The sequence below is a fragment of the Lonchura striata genome, chromosome 2 (genome assembly GCF_050655825.1).
Source record: "Lonchura striata isolate lonStrDom1 chromosome 2, ASM5065582v1, whole genome shotgun sequence".
NCBI lineage: Eukaryota > Metazoa > Chordata > Aves > Passeriformes > Estrildidae > Lonchura > Lonchura striata.
Genome location: NC_140704.1, coordinates 54,969,858 through 54,989,353, shown reverse-complemented (window position 1 = coordinate 54,989,353; position 19,496 = coordinate 54,969,858). Strand labels below are relative to the sequence as shown.

Genomic DNA, 19,496 nt, shown 5'->3' with positions numbered 1-19,496 from the left:
AGTTACATAAAACAAGCAAAACTAATAAACCCAAAGGCATCAACTCTGCTCTCGGTCTTAGTACTGAATCTCACCACAGTCATCATTCCTGGTAAAACTACACAGCAGCTTTAGTCTTGTAGTGATGATAAATTTTCTACTGCAGGCTGGAACAGTTCAGTATTCTCTTTGTCTATCAAGTGGTCCAAACCCTGTGAAATTCTAGATAACCATGACCAAGTTTTCATTGTTGTTGTTGCCTGGAAAAGCAGTCTCTGCTTCAAGTGTTATCTCTATCCTGTAATGCTACCAACCAGATCTTTACATAGAGATATTAATTCACAGGCAGGCAACTCTCAGAAGAAAGCATATGATCAAGGTGACACCATCTCTACATCTGATGTGACTGAGAGCAAATGCTTTGTTACACAACCTCTAGAAAAATGAGTGCTATGAATCAAAAAGAAAAGACTTCAATACATGCAAGCCCCTCAGATGAGATCAAACAGCTATACAGGGAGAAACAAAGATGACCACAGACCTTGACTGAAATAGATGAGCAGCACTAGAGATTGTTTGTGTGATGTCAGCAGCCTAGAGTACTTTTAAAAGCAAGTGATGAATGGCAAACAAAGACCAGAAACATACCCATAAAAATGCAAATATTTGGCTACAGGACTCAGCAATGAATAAAGCACAATTGTGCATTTTCTGTTGAAAAGTCAGTGTTTTTTTTCCAAACCTGTCTGTACAAACACTAATCCTTCACTTACACACGTATTATGCAAAGGCTGTTACATTTCAGCCCCACCCTTCCCATAAACTACATCTGGATGTATTAAGAATTAATATTATGACTTACATGAAACTGCTTAAAACAACCAAGAGAAAGATCTCTGGAAAATATAAATGCTATGTGTATTTTAATCATGTGCCAGCACCACTTATGGTGTCTGCAGCTATTAAAGCATCCACTCTGTACACAGACAACAGTGACTGGTAGCAATAGGCAGCCCAGCTGGCTGGCCTAGAGTGGGGTAAGAAACCAGATGGTGCTTCTGTAATAAATGCAGGAATTCTTCAAGGGGCTTCCAACATGATCACCATTACACCTTTGTAATAAATCAAGGAAGATGTATTTTGATCCTGCATAAATCTGCAGGCACAAAGTCCTTTGGTATCTCTGTAAAATTCTCATCCGATACACTGATAAATCTATCCCAATTAGGAGAACCCACATAACCAGAAGACAACCAGTTATTGGAAAAGGGAAACAATGTTTCCTCAGAGTCACTACCTTGATCACAGCACCTCTTAAGCCCATTGCCCTAGTCTTCTGAACACTATCAGATGAGTGCAGTTGCCATGAGAAAATTCTATATTTCAGCTGCAGGTCCAGATATTAAGGAAACATTTCTAAAGCCTCCAAATCCATTTGTTTCTTTAGTCTTCTCTGATTCTATTCCCTTCTGCAAACTCTGCTTCTTTTCCTTTTAGTAGCACATTCCATTTTCCCACCATTCCTTATACAAAAAAAACCCCAAATCCTTTTACAAAAAAAGGGAACAAAAGCTAATCAGATTTAAACTTTGAATCCTTGTACTCCAACAAAACTGACAGACAGTTGTCACAGAAGGCACTCATCTGCTCTTAATAGTTTTATGACCACTGAAGGAGAGATGATCTTTAGCAGCAGCACCATCATCTCCAGAGAGCTGGAAGAATGGTCCAGCAGTGAAGCACCTTCTAAGAGACACAAAGGATCAACTATGTACTGACATAAGAAAGCCTGGGGTGCTCCTGAACTTCTCAATTAACAGCCATTTTCTACTCAATGTATCACTCAAACCTTCAAAAGTTGTTTAAATTAAAGCAATACAGCTTTTGGAGATGACACCTGAGTTTCCGTCAGTATTGGTTTTATTACCCATGTATACTAAAGAAAGTTTCTTAACTAGTATTCATCAAAAAGGTTCCAGTGAGGATAGGCAATTTTAAAAGTATAAAAGAGTCATAAAACCATATCATTCCTCTACAACTCTATACCCACTAGAAAACCATACATAATGCATTTTGAAGTCCCAAAGCATTTGCATTTAATTCTGTCCTCAACCAGAAACCATGTTTTCTCATGAACTATCACAGCTCTAGCAATTTGAGCTGTAATTTGATAGGCTGCTATGTACAAGATGAAGATCCCAGCTACATGTATCCTGTAAATCTGAGATCCACTTAGTCACACAGATAAGAGGAAATACAGATTTTAATAGTCAAATTCAGTAGCAGCAATAAGAAAAGTAGCTACTGTCCTGAAAGGGAATCACAAATAGGAAATGTGTCATGCTCAAAACACGGACACTTACCAATTGCAAAACAATTAAATGTCAGTTTATTTTCAGACTGTAACTCTTTTAGTGCTCAGTTTTTCTGGGGTTTCTTGAGATCAAATCTATCAAAAAATGCAGGCAGCTTGTAGAGATCTATTTTTTCAATGGCTTTGCTCAGTCCTTCCATTTTGTGCCTCCAGCATAGTAGAATTACACGTTGATAAAACAATATCTTCCAGCAAGGCCTGGAACAGGCTTTCATTTAGTTAACTTAACCCACAGAGTTCTGCTGTGTTCCATTTGAACTAGAGACCTTGTGTACCTACCAGAGTTAGTCAAGCTGGCACAAGGTGACACACAAGTATCCTTCATTATAGGCAATCCAGAAATGACATCGTTAAGCCACATAGATACCTTCGCAACCAGTGAAACAAATAAACAACAATAATGGGAATGTATTAAGGATGCAACTACAAACAACTCAATTTGCCATGCAGGAGAATTCATCAGACATACAGTAAATAAAAGGAAAACAGGAAGCCTAAATGAAATATTTGTATATTTTAAGCCCACATTATTTTTAATCACCCATTCCATCACAAATATTTGCAATTAAGGAGAGTTCTGGTTGGAGTTTGTGGAGGGTTTTTTTTTGGTTTGGTTTTTCAGGGGGTATGTTTTACCAGCTATTAGTTCAGGACAGCAGTGATTATGACCTCATTTCCACTCCTTCAGAGTGTGTGGGGCTCTCTTTGATGCTTCTAACATAATGTAGTCTTGTGGATTACACAATCTTTTTCAGAAAAGCACAGGGATTATCTTCCTCCAGTACTTTTCTTTCTCCCTTACAAGATTTCCTCTTATTCTTCTAATAGTGAAAAATGGCTGCCTATATCACATAGAAAACCAGTAGCCTTGTTTGTTAAACAGTTATTTTGCTTTAAGTTGTTGGTATTTTTAGACATGTTTAATTGTTTCTCTTGACTATAAAAATTAAATTTCCCAGGAAGTTCCCAGAAGAACACTTTTTACCTTTGCAATCCCAAAATTAGCAAGAAATGTCACAATAATTGAAAGGAAAATTCATTTTAATGAATTCTGTGTAGGATCCAAAAACTACAAGAGCTAGTGTGAAAGAAATCATTATTGGGTTAAGATAGGTACGTGGCTCCTTTTGATCCAAACTCAACAAATTGAAATCTAACCAAATGTGTTCACAGGAGAAAGACCAGGATTAGTAAATTCAGTGATACATTTTGTCAGTAAAGGTAATCTTGTAGGCCTACATTTACTTTAACAAGCTTTTCTACAGCAGACAGCAATGGTTGTTCCAGAAGCAAAGAAATGTGGAAGATACGTAGTTTCTTCACATGACAACATTTCCTCTTTGGTGACCTTATTTATTTTTTCTCCCAACAGCCACGCACAAAATGTTGATAGAGTCAAAGGATGAATTTTATCTGTCATTCTCAAGAGTTTTTAGGTACAAAAAAGTTTCCTGGAAAAGTTTATACATTTAGAAAAAGCTGGATGTGCTGTATTCTCAAAACAAGGGAGTACTATGAGTTATCCATCAAATTCAGGTCACACTCATCAATGGAAAGAAGTCGTTCAGTAAGGACTGGTGATAAAGATTAGTGTTTGTAAGACATATGTAGTTTAAAAGATAAATGTCCTTCCTATGTAATTTTAAAATCCATTCTATACATTTTTAGCGTGGAAGAAAATTGTGCTTCCTCTGAAAACAATGGCACCTGGGTGACATTTCTTCAACACTTGCCAAATGAGGATAACTACAGTCCTAGCAAGCCCTAGATGCAGAGTTTTTCACAGGAAAAACCAACCCTTTCAGTGTCTCAGTCTGGAAAGCACTCTTTGTATCCCTAGTGTCATGATGCATGTGGAATTAAGTTATCCCACTGCTGCTTTAAAGCCCCAATGAAATTCACAGGATTCTTCAAATCCAAGAGCCAAATGATTTCATTGCAGGCCTATCATTATCCTGCCATCCCCATGTAGATTGTATCACTAGTATTTTGTGCAGTCAGACATTAAACAAAACTAAACACTAAACCTGCTGTTCCTGATAAAACAAAATGTTGTCTCCTTGGGAATAATACCTGTAGCAATAAACCAAGGCAAAAGGAGAAAGAAAAGAAAAAAAAAAAAGAGAAAGAGAGAAAAAGAGAGAGAAAAAAAGAAAGAGAGAAAGAATGAGAGAGAGAAAGAAAGAAAGAGAAAGAAAAAGAGAAAAAAAGAGAAAAAGAGAGAAAGACCTGCCTGACCAAATATTAAAAAAATGAATTTTCCTGGCAGCAGGTCTTGAAGGTTCTCAGATTGACAAATCATGCCAAGCAAGAAGATCTGAACTTCTACCTATCAGGAAATTAAACATCTGAAACCAAAGCAGCATCATTTCAATTGGCTGAATATTTTTTTTAAAGAGTGGAATGTAGTAAGGCCAAAGTAAGGAAGGACATGAGCGAACTGACCTTGACATATGCTAGGTAATGCTCGCACTTTTCCTGCATGAATGACAGCTGTAACTTCTCTGTAATCTGCCCTGCTGTCTCTCCAGAAGTCACAAAATAAACTCTGGGTTGCTGGCTCTTTTCCTTCTTTACCACATCAGCGGTCAAGTTATAATTCAAACCTGTTTTAAAAAGGAAGAAGAAGAAGAAAACAAAGGATGTCAGTGAACAATAGTTATTTTCCAGCCACCTATCAATGGATCATGCTGCCTCCAGGGTATCTGTGCTTGAAGAAAGGTCAACCCTTGAGGGACCTCAATCAATCACTAAGTTCCGTGCCACTACAGAAAGCCAGATCCAATTACGAACATACTCCCATGTTTAATATAGCTATACTTCCCAGTCCATTCTTTCCTGTAGGAAATTATGTGTAACAATACATCTAGAAACACACACTTAACAGAAAAAAACCAAAAAAAAACAAAAAAAATCCTCAAAAAAACCCCCAGAATACATTTAAATTGTGTTTCTGACAGAAAAAGCAGAAAAAAAAATTACCAACACAAACAACAGCAGCAACCTAAAAACATCTTCTGAAACAGCACAAACCATGCAGATGTCAACCAGGATATGGCACTTCCTGACAATTTTTTTCTTTATTTGTAGTCATCCTAGCAATGAATCTTAGCATTCATACCATACTTAGCTCCCCACAACTTTGCAGCTTCCAAAAAGCAACCTGGAACAGTGGAGGGTTAGGGAGATAACTGGCCAAACATCACTGCTGGTGGTGTAAGTTCTTACTGCTCACTTTAGTAGGAGATCATAAGGCAAGTTTTCACTAGCAAATTAAATCTTCCAAGTAATGCCTTCAAACATTTGTCTAGCAGCTCTCAGTTTTCTTTCTTTCTACTGAGGATCTACCCACCCAACTTTACAATGAAAATAAAACTCTCTCGTGAATTTGATGAGCTCAGAAAAAGGGCTCAATTCTTCTAATGACTGTTCATTTTCCATAACTAAAGTTAAATGCCTAAAAGCTTTGATAATGGCTCCCTCTGAGAAAATTTTGCTCATATCTTCAAGATGGCTACTACCCAGCCAACCAGGTGAACTAATCCAGCCGGTAAGAGTAAATGGCAGCAGGCATTTTATAATGGATTTTCATCCTAAACAGCATATATATAGTTATGATGCAAGAGGCATCCCATAGGGCTGAAAGCACCCCTGAAGCAGTGACTAGAAAAGATTAAGATTGGGCCATGGTACCCCACAAGCCAAAACACTTGAATCACAGCTGGCTGTGCTAGTGGACGGGTTGCACACTCCGAACCACTTAGAATATCCCTTCCTCACCCACTAAGATAATGACAAAACACACAAACAGCAAGAGGAAAAATACTCATCAGGAATAAGCACATCTGTAAATGCTTGCTAAACTACTAGCTATAGTACTGATTCGCCAGGGGGTAAGTGGGAGGCATCACATGGAAACAATGAAGAACTAATTAAATAATTACACAAAATCATTGGAAAAGGAATGTGTTTCTTTGATGTCTCTGCCAGTAATTATGAGGAGAAAATGATTCATGAATTTTGCTTGCAAAGAAAATTCTGAAGTAATGGAAGCATTAAAAAAAGGCTAGCAAATGAGAATTTGCTAGCACTTTTGGACATTTCCTCCATTCCCTTCCAAAAAGCTTTCTTTTTCCCAGTACTCCCCACCTTGTTTCGAATCCTGTCTCACAGTGTTTTCCTTGGGTCTAAGTAGGGAGAGATCCACACTGCTCCATACACTGAACAACACATCCCTGCAGCATGTCTGCTTCCGAGGCATTCTGAGGGTAGCACTGACTCATGCCTGCCTACAAACAGACTGGAAAAATGAGAGACAGACAAATAATACTCCTGCACCAAACTATATGTGTGCACGGGTTAGAAGATGAGAGTATGCTTTTTAAGTTTTTAACAAGTCGTGTTTCTTCAGTCCTAGGAACATGTTTAAACAGTGAAAATATCAAACAACCTATTATCCTACACTAAATCTTGCCAGTCTTTCAGGCAATAGCATTAGGGACATGAGGACTACCCTAGGTACGCATCAACACACAAGCAATGTGTGTCAACACATCTGAAATGAAGAGTACAGGAGAAAATTTGGGCAATTTCTAACATATCTATCTGCCTAACACTAGTCAAATGACAAAACCCTCCATTTTCATAGCCAGTAAAATTCACCTAATTCCCATGAAATAGAGATTTTTGGAGTTCACTTCAGTTAACAAAATGAATTAAGCATTTATATTTTACTTTGTAGAGTTATGTGTTGAATTTTAACCTTTTACTTAAGAAACCTCTGCCATGGTACAAAGGGCATAAGAAAATGCAAATTTCTGAAGCTTCTTTCACAAAAAGCAATACCCAGGGATGCAAAGAACCCAGATAAAGAAGTTGCCCTATCTCCAAGCCTATCAAGACTGACAGACATACTCAGTGAAACATCAAAGGACCAAAAGTGCACGTGCAGAGAGAAAAAGTTTAAAAGTTCAGTCATGAGGAAGACCAAAATCTTCAGCCTCAGAAGATCCCAAGAGACCCCCACAGGATCACCATGGCAAACCACGCATGCCTAGAAGGGCATGGACCTATTTAGCATGAGAGGCGAGGACAGGCGGGGCCAGGAGTTGAATATGCTAGCAAAGTTGTGTGATGTACTGCATATGGAACACCTTTGTGAATAAAAGTGTGGGTCAGACTGAGACTCAGGGCACAAGTTTTTGGAGAGATAGCTCACTTGTGCTGGGCACTGACAATACATACCCACTTCATAACTACCCCAGGTTGTGGAGTCTATTTATTTATTCTGCATATTGCTTCACTCAGACAGGCAGTATTACTACTGTTATTATTGTAGAGGAAATTATCTAGACTGTTGTCAGAGACTTGTGGTAAGCACAAGAGTCTGAAGTAATTAATGCCTCAAACACTGATTTTTTTGCTCACAATAGCAAAACTGTATAGAGGAGTCATTGAAGTCCATCCCTCCCTAAAGATGCTTTTCAGGGGGACCATCACCACCAAGAAGACCAGCTGGAAAGGATCAATGGAACATCATTGTGTAATAGATGATTAATGCTATGGTTGACTCTCACAATTAAAGGACAAATATTATGTATATATTAAGAGAAATTTTATAGATTTATCATTAAGTTTCACTCCCCCCACCCCCTGCATTGCTATCATGGGTTGGCCTGGGTAGTTGGGCATTTGGGAGGGCTGGCTCATTACTACAGCAACACCTGACCTCCAATCAAGATCTAAGAAAGTGATCTCCTGCACTGGACAGCAAAGAAGGAGTCGATGGAAAGAACGTGAGGAGGGGCTAAAGGGTTAAAAGGCAGAATATCCACTGTGTGGGTGAGCACATGGTGGGAAAAAATTCTCTGCTCCCGACGCTGTATCATTTTTTCTATTCAGTCTCCTGTTGTATTTTTTGATAAGGTTTTAATAAACCTTTTTAAATTTTTGAAAGTATCATTTCTCACAATTGTGATCCACAGATGGTGGTGTGTTCTTTATTCTGTCTGTCACTCTCTTTCTGTTCCCCTCACCCGTTTTCTATTTCTTTCTTTCCTTCCCTCTCTCTCATATTTACTATCAAATAAAATCCATACTATTGACTTTGACATATGGTCTTGTTTGCACCTTAATTTGGGCAGAGGCATTTCTAATAACTTTAATAACTGGATCTTAACATTTAGTTGGCATAGTCAGCAGGATTGATATTCTCTGACCCAAAGTGTCTTTCACAATAGTATTGTCTCCACTCACGAAATTATTTCATATACTTCTTTCTGTAATAAATTTTAGAAATCCAAACACTACTTATTTTAAGGAGCTGTAAGGATTGTTAGGATTCCATCCATAGGAATCCTGAGCACTCTGACCAACTTCCTTTGAGGGGCTGTGGAGACTGTGGTTTCTTCTGGAGGCTTAGAAATTTGAACTCATCTTTCTCTGAGGGAATTGTGGAAATTATGGTAAACTGATTTGTCTACATGGTTTTTGTGCAGAGCCAAAAGCTCCTGTTTGGTGGGGACTAATACTCTTTGTGTGTTTTGTTGTGAAAAGCCACAATTGGCAGGTTCCAGTCCTTGAAGCCAATTCTGCAGTTCCTATCTTGTGTGGAATGCCCCCCCAAAAGTCTGTTGTTTGTTGTGGAGAACTAGAAGCAGGCAGGTCCTAATCCTGCAGCTATTGCCTTGGGGGGATGGTTTTGTCCCTTTGTAAGCTTAGCTATTTATCATGCAGCTTCCTCTGCGGGGGTGGTAGGAAAATTTTAGAGGGAAATGTTTTGTTGTCTTTCCTTAATCAATTAGTTAGTCACCTCTCTACCCCTGGGGTGGACAAAGTAGAAAAAAAAAGGAAAAAGAATTGGGATGGGGAGCAATTGGTTACTAAAAAAGTGATACATTATTAAAAAATACTTTAGGCAGTGACATTGCTTGCCACAAAATTCGATCATGTCCAAAAGGAAAATCACTAGAATAAAAGGAGCTAATTGACAAGGCTGACTGCTCCCAGGCGAAAAGCAGAAGTCTACTAAAATCTTGGAAAAAAAAAAAAAAAAAAAAGGCAATTCAAACACCAAAACCACTCCCTAATTCACAGACTGCAATTAAAGCAGTCTCACTCCCTCCACTGAACATGAAATCAGTTGGAGGAGACCTCACTGAAAAACTGTGGGAAACAACAGAAGCAGTGCAACAAGCACTTCATAGAATAAAAGCTAAAACTTCACCTAAAAAAGTTAACGCAATTAGCAACTTGTTTCATTCTGGCATATTTTGCCAGGAAAGTTTATTTCTTTTCTTTTCCACTAGGAAGATCAAACATCCCCACATTGAAAATAAGGAAAACAGTTTGGGAGCAGAGAAACTGCAAACAGCACATTCACTTTCTTTTTATGGGAACCTACCAGCCCATGAAATGGAGCTGCATGAAAACCAATGAAATTTAAAGTGTCATCATAATTGTTTGCATTTTTAGTTTGTTAATGTTTGTGCTTTGTTTGTATTTTTATTGCAAGTGGCTTGCTGGGAGATCAAATATTAATTTAAGTATTCTCCATAGGTCTGATTTTTGTCTAACTTGCTTTCTTCTTACTGAAAAATGGTGTGACAAAAGGTCTTGTGAATGCATAATTTGTCTCAACAAATTTTATCCTGAGAGTTGGTATAAAAATTTATACATATTTGAAATCATACAAACATGTACTAACCACCCCAGTTATGCCCCAAAGGGCTTTAAAATTATTATGATTTGGCTACATTTTTCTGATTTACTAATTAGAGAACAAAAAAAAAGCCTTAACAAAATACAAAAAAAAGTCATCTAAGAAATTATTGAATCCTGCTTCCCAAACCTGGAAGGATAGCCATGGACTTCAAAAAGGACATGAATAAAATACAAAAAAGCCTTCTACCAGCTCTCAAGCCAATGTATGTTATATTTCCTGCCATATGTCCAAATAGAATATTTTAACTTTGCCTCACTTCTTCTATTTATGCTAATCAGTGTAGTGACTATAGCACATTCTGCAACATAAATGCTTCTTAGTTGTGGGTGCAGAATATGATGAGGGCAATTCACTCACTGAAATTCAAAAGAAAAAATGCTATTTGGGATAATACAACTAAGTTTGAAAGGGAATTAATTTCATTTCTAATCCCACCAATAATAAATCCACAGTTTCCACTCTGTGTCAAGATTAAATTACAACTATCTCCTGGAAAACAGAGCATTGCCCTGATGTAAAAATAAGTATGCATGAGAATATTTTGCATGAATATGTTTTGTGTAGTAATTTTGTATTAAAAGAACTGGTTTTCATAATATATAAAATTATCTAGTGGATTAAGAATATTACATATAATATTCTTTCGACTATACCTAAATACAGTCAAGAAGAAAATAAAACACACATCTTCAAAAAATCCATTTACTTTTATTCCAGGATGTGACATTAGTCAATTGTACTACAAGAGTCGTGAATCCTCTCAAAACTTGGCTGATTGACACATCTTAATATGTGTATCTGTTGAGGATACTCCTCTATAGAATTTGAAAATGAAAACCCACTGTATAATTCTATAACTAATTGTAAAACACACTGAACCAACACTTAAGAGATACAATATTGTGATATCCCTTGTACCTGCTATCCGTTAAAAAACACTAATTCCTGGGCTTCACAGAGATTCCTGGGAGCACTGGATAATGAGAATTGGGTTGATGATTATTGTACACTGTATGATTACTCATGTTATTGCTTCTGTTGTTTCTATCTTTACTCCTATCATCTTTCTATTATCACCTCCATGGACAACCCATAAACTAAAGAAGATCGTAAGGAAAGAAACATCTATTATATGTTTGAGTCAATGGGTGGATGTCAGAGATTGAAATAGTTCATGCCTATTTGATATAAAATTTTCCTCATTATAGCAGAATGAGCAAAGGAACCTCCAAAGCCCACGCCTCCCTAAAGATGCTTTTTGGAGGGACCATCACCACCGAGATCAACTAGAGATCAACGGAACACTGTGCAATCCATGGATTGTGGTGTGTTCTTTATTCTGTCTCTGTCACCCTCTTTCTGTTCTCCTCACATATTTTCTATTTATTTCTTTCTTTCTCTCTCTCATATTTACTATAAAATAAAATCCAAACTATTGACTTTGGCATATGATGTTGTTTGCACCTGAATTTGGGCAGAGGCATTTCTAATAACTTTAATATCTAGATCTCAACAACTTTACTACACAAGTTTACTTCCATTTTCTTTCAGGGATGAATGCAGAAGCAGCGCTCAATGCACAGAGATGTCAGCAGCCTCTTTCTTGTCCTGGTCACACAGAATTAAACAGTCTGAACATGCTGAAACCTTTTCATCCAAGATAAGAAAGGCCTTCCTCTAATCTCTGTCTTTCCTGGCAATACAGAGACCCCAGGGGAGACAGAGCAACGACCCCTCAAGTGAGGGAGGAACAGTCTAATGAGATTCTGAGACAACAGAATGAAAACTTTAAATTATGCACTTCTCATACGTCCAAGACATACTGGAGGCTGTCTCTGTCAGGAGGCATACAACTAGATGTTCAGCTCTCCAACAAGAACTGAGGCAGAGTGAAGGGTCAGACAGAGAGTGGCAGAAAGAGCACGTTTCACTTGGCCATGGCTCTTTGCTCAGACAAAAACATTTCAGCAATAAATTCATACTTCTGAAATCTAGAGTCTGCAAGAAACAACTTTATGGAAATTGTACTGTCATTTGCAGTGTCAAGCAGTATCCATAAACACAGATCCTCAGATAGCTGTTTCAGTATTGCAACTACCACTAGAAGAAGAAAGAAAAAAAAAAAGGTAGGTAATGTTTACATGGAAGTGTGAGGAAGATGAAGATGACTTTTCTTCCCATCCTTGCTAACAAAATGACCACACATTCAAAAAAGTATTGAAGAAGACACACATTTGCCACAGGAGAACACTACATGCATGTTCAGCTTGATTTCTGAACATTATGTAGTAGACGGCAAATTTCAGCTGCCCAAAAGGAGGAGAAATGCTCAGGTTTACACCAGCAAGCAGTAATCTTGAGAATCCACGTTGACAAGCCCTAGGGCAGTGCCACTCTAGATGAGCACTCTGTTCTCAAAGTCTGATTTAACAAAATGCACCCAGACATCTGGGGGTGAGACATTCCCAACATTTTCAGCCACAAAATTCTGCCATAGCATTTCAACACCTCTGTAAGTCTTTCAAAGTCTGAACTGCATAACAATGCATTAACAGAGATATTCTAGGGTTTTTTCCCCTCTACATTTAACCATGCAGGAAAGGAACCACTACAATATTTCCATTAATTGTTCCATATTTGTAAATTAATATTCTTCAACTGCAACATAATTAAAATGGCCTGACTGCTAGAATACTAACTGAAAGATTATTTGAGATATTTTATCCAAATCATATGCTGAAGGGATTTTATACAGTCAGATAGCTCTGGCTATCATTTTCAAGAAAAATCACTTTGTTAGAAGCATTGTGTGAAAGGGAAATGGTTGAAGCTTATAATAACCTACTTAATAATAAAAAAGCTCCTTGTAATGCAATAGATGTTAGTCATTGAAAAAGACACATATGTGCTTTTACCCAGCAACTCATGGGCAGTACAGTTTGTATGAGAATACAGGCAAATTCAACCAGCTCTGACAAGACATGATGAACAGGAAGATAGGTCTTTTGTAAATAAGGGAAATCAATGCTTAGATTAGAAAAAAGGCAGTTTACTTCTTTGCCTTACTTGCTACTCTGGCCACAGGTCCAAAGATACAAGATTAAAGCAAAGGAAACTTTTTAAATAGTCCCCCAGGAATGTAAGAACACCTAGATATTCAGAAAATCTATTTGTAATTTTTCAGAGAGGAATTAACACCTCAGGAACCCTCAGAAATGCATTTACTTAATGATAGAGTAGTGGGTAGTAAAAAAAAATACTTTATCAAAGCATGTATTTGTCTACTTAGAGTTATCATCTACAGCGAAGGAAAAAGTCAGCATTTAGAGGAAGCAAAAATCAAAACTGAAGTCTCAGTTGCACCAATATGTTAGAATACAGAGGAATCTTAAATACAGTAACTCTATTGTTTTGAGCTGTTCAGGTGACAGTGACAAGCTGCTTGCAGTTCTTCATGTGAATGCAAGAAGTAGCAAGAAGTGTTTTCCTTTTCTGACTTAATTAAAAACAGAATACACAGATACAACTCATCTTTCTCAACTAGCTGCTCAAAAAGGTTAGGGCACAGAGCAGGAGGCAGTGCTTTCCCCCAGCTCCTTACCAGACTCACTGTCAAGACACAGCATGCTGTGAGGCTGAGGCATCTTTGCTGAAGAAGTACAGTACAAGTCCTCTGCCATTCTTAAAGCATGACAAAGGTGCAACATCATGAAAAAAATTAACCCAGGCCTTAAATATTTAGAAATGTTGAATCTGTCCAATACAACTTCATAAAACAGCTAAGACTTGCAAACATTGAGATGTAAAATACATAAGTAGTATTTCAAAAGAGCCAAGATGTAAAGGCTTGGGCAATGACATGTTACACAATTCCATTCACCTGAGAAAATCTAAGCATTTCATTTAATATGGAAGATACTCTTACAATCAGTAAAATACTGAACTATTTATAATCATCTTACAAACAGGTAAACTGATGCACAGAAAAGGATTTTCTCTTGCCTGTTTCAAGAGCTCCTTGCAGACTTTCAAATACTATTAATCCAGAACAAATCATACCTTTTTTCTTATAACATTGACAAAGGATATGGATACAGGTATGTATTATCAAGAGGTAGACAGGGAATATGAACTCAGAAGGCTGTGTTCTCTATCCTTGCAGTAAGGAGACATTTTCCTCATTTCACTCAGGAAGAATCTTCCTCAGTATTATGTCAGCCTCATCAGAAGATAAAAATACACCCAAGAAAGCTCTCAAGCCTCCAACTTTCTGGGACTGTATAGCCCATGTTCATCTTGAACACAAAAGCTCTGTTACTTAGTACAAAGAGAGACCTTGACTCTGGGTCAACCTGTTACTGTGCTCCTGTCTAGGGCTGGCACAGGTATCTTACCTATTTCTCCAGGAACATGCTTGCCACTGAAGCGAAAGCAGGCTGTGACGTTGAGGCAGTTCACCGGCTGCAAACCATCATGGCACTGAGGAGCTGTGATATTGATAGATATGGGCAGGAAAATGGTGATATCCATGGTAATGACAGGCCTGGATCTGGAGATCAACAGAGAAGTAAAACTGAGTGACCATTCAGAGGGAAATTCTCCATGAAAGGAAAAAAACTGCCCAATTTCAAGCAGACAGGAAAAATAAGAGAGTACATTTGGACTGTAAAATAAACTAGCATCTTATCTAACTGGCAAGGACTACTAGCATTTAAATGAAACATGTAATGCCAGCTTGAAGTTTAATGCTCAGATACAGGCTGAAGGCTGCCAACTGAGAAAACTGGTAACATGTAATAACAATAATAATCTCCAGCAAAGGTTGCATAAGCCTTCCTGATGACTGAAGAGGATAACAAAATTACCAGAACAGCAAACAAGAACAAGTTAATGCAAATGAGACTGGTTGCTAACCATCTTGGATGAACAGGAGCAGGTAAGGAGAGACTGTGGGTTTCCACAGAATGGTCTATAGTGAAATTTGTGACCTCAAAGTCAAGAAGAGAGCACAAAGGTCCTCCACAGGAGATGGATTCATACACAATTTTTCTGACAGTATAAGAGAGAAAAGAGACACCACATCCATGTTTTCTGGAGGAAAAAGTTTGGCTAATTCCCTCCTGGCAAGTGACAAGGACTGAATACTCTTATTACGCTGCTGAACTCTGTTTCAGGAATTATCCAGTGTACTGTGAACAAAAAGCTTTCTACTCTTGCAACTCCAGCACCAGGTTATTGCTACCAGTACTCCTGGCTGAGGGAGGCATCAGCCAGAATCACAGAGCAAGGTGACTGCCTTAAGGCAGAGGTGCCTTGCTAAGGAAACTTCTCTGACCATCCAGGAGGTACTCAGGCAGTCACACTCCCACCACCAGAGACTTTAACTGCTGGGACCAAAGCTCATTACAGTGTGTGGCTCCAGTGAACTGACAGGTGCCCACCTTGACTCCCAACACACACCACACTCACACAGTCAGACCAGGTTTTTCACAGCTTCATAAAGCCTTTTATTCGCAGTGCAGTAAGACGGAAACAGCTGGAGATGGTGCCTCCAAGGAGGGACCCCAAACAAAGGTCCCTGTTGGCTTTTATAGCCTCACAGTCCAAGCACACTAAAGTCTCTGCTCTGCCTTCTGAGTCCTCAGCTCCTGCTATGTTTCAATGTCCCCTTGCTTTGTGCCCCCACCACCCAAAGCTCAATCTGCAGCTCACACGCCAAACTACCTGCACTGAATGTATTCCTCAACAGTTTCCTTCTTCACACAAGACAGAAGCCCAGCAGCTTGACTGGGGAAAGCAACCCAGAAACTCAGGCACTCCTAAGCCATCTCCAGTGCAAGACTTCAACCCAAAAATTATGGGTGTTATTCTTCCTGTTTGCAATTCTGTATGTATTCCAGATGAACATGTTCTTCCAAAATCAACTACAGTAATAAAAAAAAAATGTGCAGCAACCAGCAGATTCAGTTCTAAGGTAGTTCCAGCAGCCATGCAAGGCCAGAGCTTGTAAACTACTTCACGACTCTCACTCCACAAGCCACCTAAATTTAGAGGTAGGGGAGGGAGAAGACAGCTGGAATTGTGGTTACACCTCATTTATATGAACTGGAACAAGATTCACATCAATCTGCAATACAGCTGCTCAGACTGTTTTACCACAGCCTGAAGTAACAGTGCAAGTTCACATTTTGAGATGGAGGATAAAAAGAAATTCTAGCCTTAGAAATATATATGGTAGGGGGAAAGGAGGAAAAAAGTCAGCATCTTAGGATCATTTCACACCTTCAAAAAAAACCACTCTTTCTGAATGTTTTGGGAGACATAAAAGAGTAAATGTTATAACTGATCTAGAAAAATATCTCTCCTTCAGAAAAGAATATTTCTCCAGCTATCATGCACTGTGTGATTTTTCCTTAATGTTATGTCACTTGGTTATTCACTGGGGAAAAACAACTCAATGCATCTGTCAAAGAGCCATACACACACATGATCAACAGAATGCATCTGCCCCAAGTCAAGAAAGGTTTCCACCAAATGAGTTAAATATCACTTGGTAAAACATTTGTTAGTTTTGGTTAAAGAATTTCTCAAAAGCAGGAAGTGTAAGGGGATGCATGGGGGAGAAAAAGTTTATGTCTTTATCCTAACAGCAAGAGGGACACACTGTAAATTGGCAGTAACAGCAATTAATCAAGCCATTCACAAAGTTAGTCAGTAAGGAACTAATTTCCCCTGAAATGCATAAACATAACTGAACACATGAACAGAGGTCAGCATGCTGTTGTGATGTATGTGGTTTTAATCACAATAAGCCTTTCAGTTTTTCTTCCCTTCTCTGCAAGTAACATCAATGTAGGTGAAAAATGCAGCTTTCTTTCTAGCAGCTTTAGAGACATGAGACTGTGAATTCCCATCTGGAGCATGGCACACCTTTTCACAGAAGCAGTTTATTAGCGTTCTCTGAAACAGAAAACTCTTCAAAAGCCTTGACCACATGCCATTCTTATAATCAATATTATTTCTTCCCTCTCTCTCCTTTTTCTTTTTCTTCAGTGTAACTGATTGAAATGGAAACAGAGCCAAGTTTCTCCTGCCTTGAACAGGAAGAAGGTTGGCACATCTGTTCTGCAGCTCCAGCATTTTTCTCACCTGGGCTGCCCCTGTCCCTGTGACTTCCATTAAGATGCAGGAGTTCCTAAAGATATCTAAGTATTGAAAGGATTTTTTTATTTAATATTAACAAGTATAACAAAGGAGCTACTGACAAAAATCCAGCTTTCCATTCTGTTACTCCAGTCACTTGCACTCAACTCTCCACCTGCATAATTTGGTGAACTAAGCTTTCCCACCTCTATAAGACAGAACAAGCAATTACACTTAACTCACAAACTTGAAACAGCAGCCCAGCTCCTGTGTGCACTGAAAACCTATCCATATTTCATTTCCCTAAACACCCTTATTTTATTCTGCATCCCATTATAAATTTATATATATGCAAAACTTCTATCTATCTATCTGTATCTGTAAAACTACAAAACTACATCCTGGTATACTTCGCAGCTCATATTTTTGCTCAACTGCATTCCTTTTAATCACCATTGATGTACTTTAGGTAAACATCACAATAATAAAAAAGCCTTGTCACAGGTCAGGAGCAACTATTCTAAAGAGGCACTGAGATGCAACACATCTCCTTTCAGCTCTAACCCTTTTTCTTCATAGACCAGATATTATCCTGGTATTATAACCCCCCACTATTCTATTTAAATTAGACTGCATTCTTTGACACCATTCATGTCTAAGGTTTTGCTTAAAAAAGAATCCAGCTAGCTTCTTCTGGCCACAATAAAATAGGGAGGAAACTGGACTCAGACCACATAAGACATAAACAGAAAACAGAAGAAGACAACAGTGAATGAAAAAGACATCTCACCTCAGAAGTACCACATTGTCTGACAGGAAGGCTCCAACAGTCATATCTGAAATGTTTGTAACATTGAGGCAGTTACAAAGAAGGCATAAAATTCAGTTCTCTCAAATCTGTTGCTAAATCACAGAGCATGAATCTAAAAAAAGCATTTTCTGACTTAGCCAGTTTGTCCCTTCAAATATCATTGTCATAAATCTTGTTATTGAAGGATTAGTTTGGTGATGTTCACTTCTGCTTCACTGTTTGATTTTTATTACTACTATTATATTATTGTCTACTTTTTGGGTTATTTTAAGATTGCCATCCTGACAGAGCAGCTTCCCACTAACTTAAAACCTTGGCCAGATACCGAATCATTGTAACTGTCCAAATACTTTAATTAGGTAATCACTGAAATTTTTTATCAGGAATTTTCAGTGGCAAAAGGGAAACAGAAAAAGCAGCTCAGTTTCACTGATCACCTGCAATGGCAGGAACTAAGAGGCTGAAAACAAGCAGCTCTGCTGTTTTCTCAGCCTGCTGCTGTATTTTCCTGATGCTCTCACTGCCACAGTAATTGACATACCTGGATAACCATTGCTATCCATATCAACTCCCCCTGATATGGACTGGCCAAACATACGCAGCTTTGGGTTTATTGTTTGTCCAGATAGCTTCTGCAGTAGAAAACACACAAGTGAAATTAGTCATTAACACAAAAAATTATCTAAAAAAACACTTACCAAAACAAAAATCCCCAAACATTTAAGCATGATTTCCATGGCCACTGGGTCTCTATTCTGTGGGCTGGAAGTGCTATGCACCTGCTGTCTTGCACTACATGCACACAGCCCTAACAGGAAGGCTGTCAACTGCCCTTCTGCTCCTGGCTAGTAGGAGCCCAGTGTTGACTTGAACTAAAAACCCACACCTGCATTACAATACTCATGCAGACCTAAGCAAAATAAGGAACACATCAAACAGATTTTTGCATGAGGAAAAAATATAACTGCACTCAAGAGATTTTTTTTTATTACCTTAATTTCTGTGAATAAAAGTTTTAAGAAGCATTTTAACAATATTAATGATTAGTTGAAACAGAAAATGACACACAACCATTTATTTTCACCAAGTCTGCCAGCATACTCAAAGTCAAAATTATTACTTCTCATCCCATTTGGAAATTCTGGTTTCCATCATCTATTACAGAGTATTTTCTGCCAGTTTGGATGTTGTATTTCATTTTTGCCTCCCCCACACAAAGATTAATTGACTTCTAACATAGTTTCTTTCTTCTTTTAATTACTAACACAAAACTTTCTCTGAATTATTTGCACTGCAAATGCCTTTGTCTGAAGCAAATTAACATATCAAATTCTTTTTTTCTAAGATGGCAATCAGGCAGCTTTCAATCATTCTGCAAGGCCACCAATGCAAGACCTGAACTCAAATCAACTTCTGACTGCAGAAGTTACAGACAAAGGAAACCATGAAGTAATTTTAAGTCTGTT

General features: G+C 38.2%; 1 protein-coding gene across 1 annotated transcript in view; it reads right to left on the bottom strand.

Annotated features, from left to right (window-relative positions):
- Nucleotides 1–19,496, bottom strand: part of ITGA9 (integrin subunit alpha 9) — a 218,071-nt gene that overhangs the window by 160,499 nt on the left and 38,076 nt on the right. Inside the window, exons 12-15 of the mRNA XM_021546471.4 lie at nt 18,572–18,662; nt 18,010–18,055; nt 14,471–14,625; nt 4,799–4,959 (exon numbers count right to left, since the gene is read on the bottom strand). Coding sequence (XP_021402146.3) covers nt 4,799–4,959; nt 14,471–14,625; nt 18,010–18,055; nt 18,572–18,662 — 453 coding nt within the window. The remainder of the gene's footprint in view (nt 1–4,798; nt 4,960–14,470; nt 14,626–18,009; nt 18,056–18,571; nt 18,663–19,496) is intronic.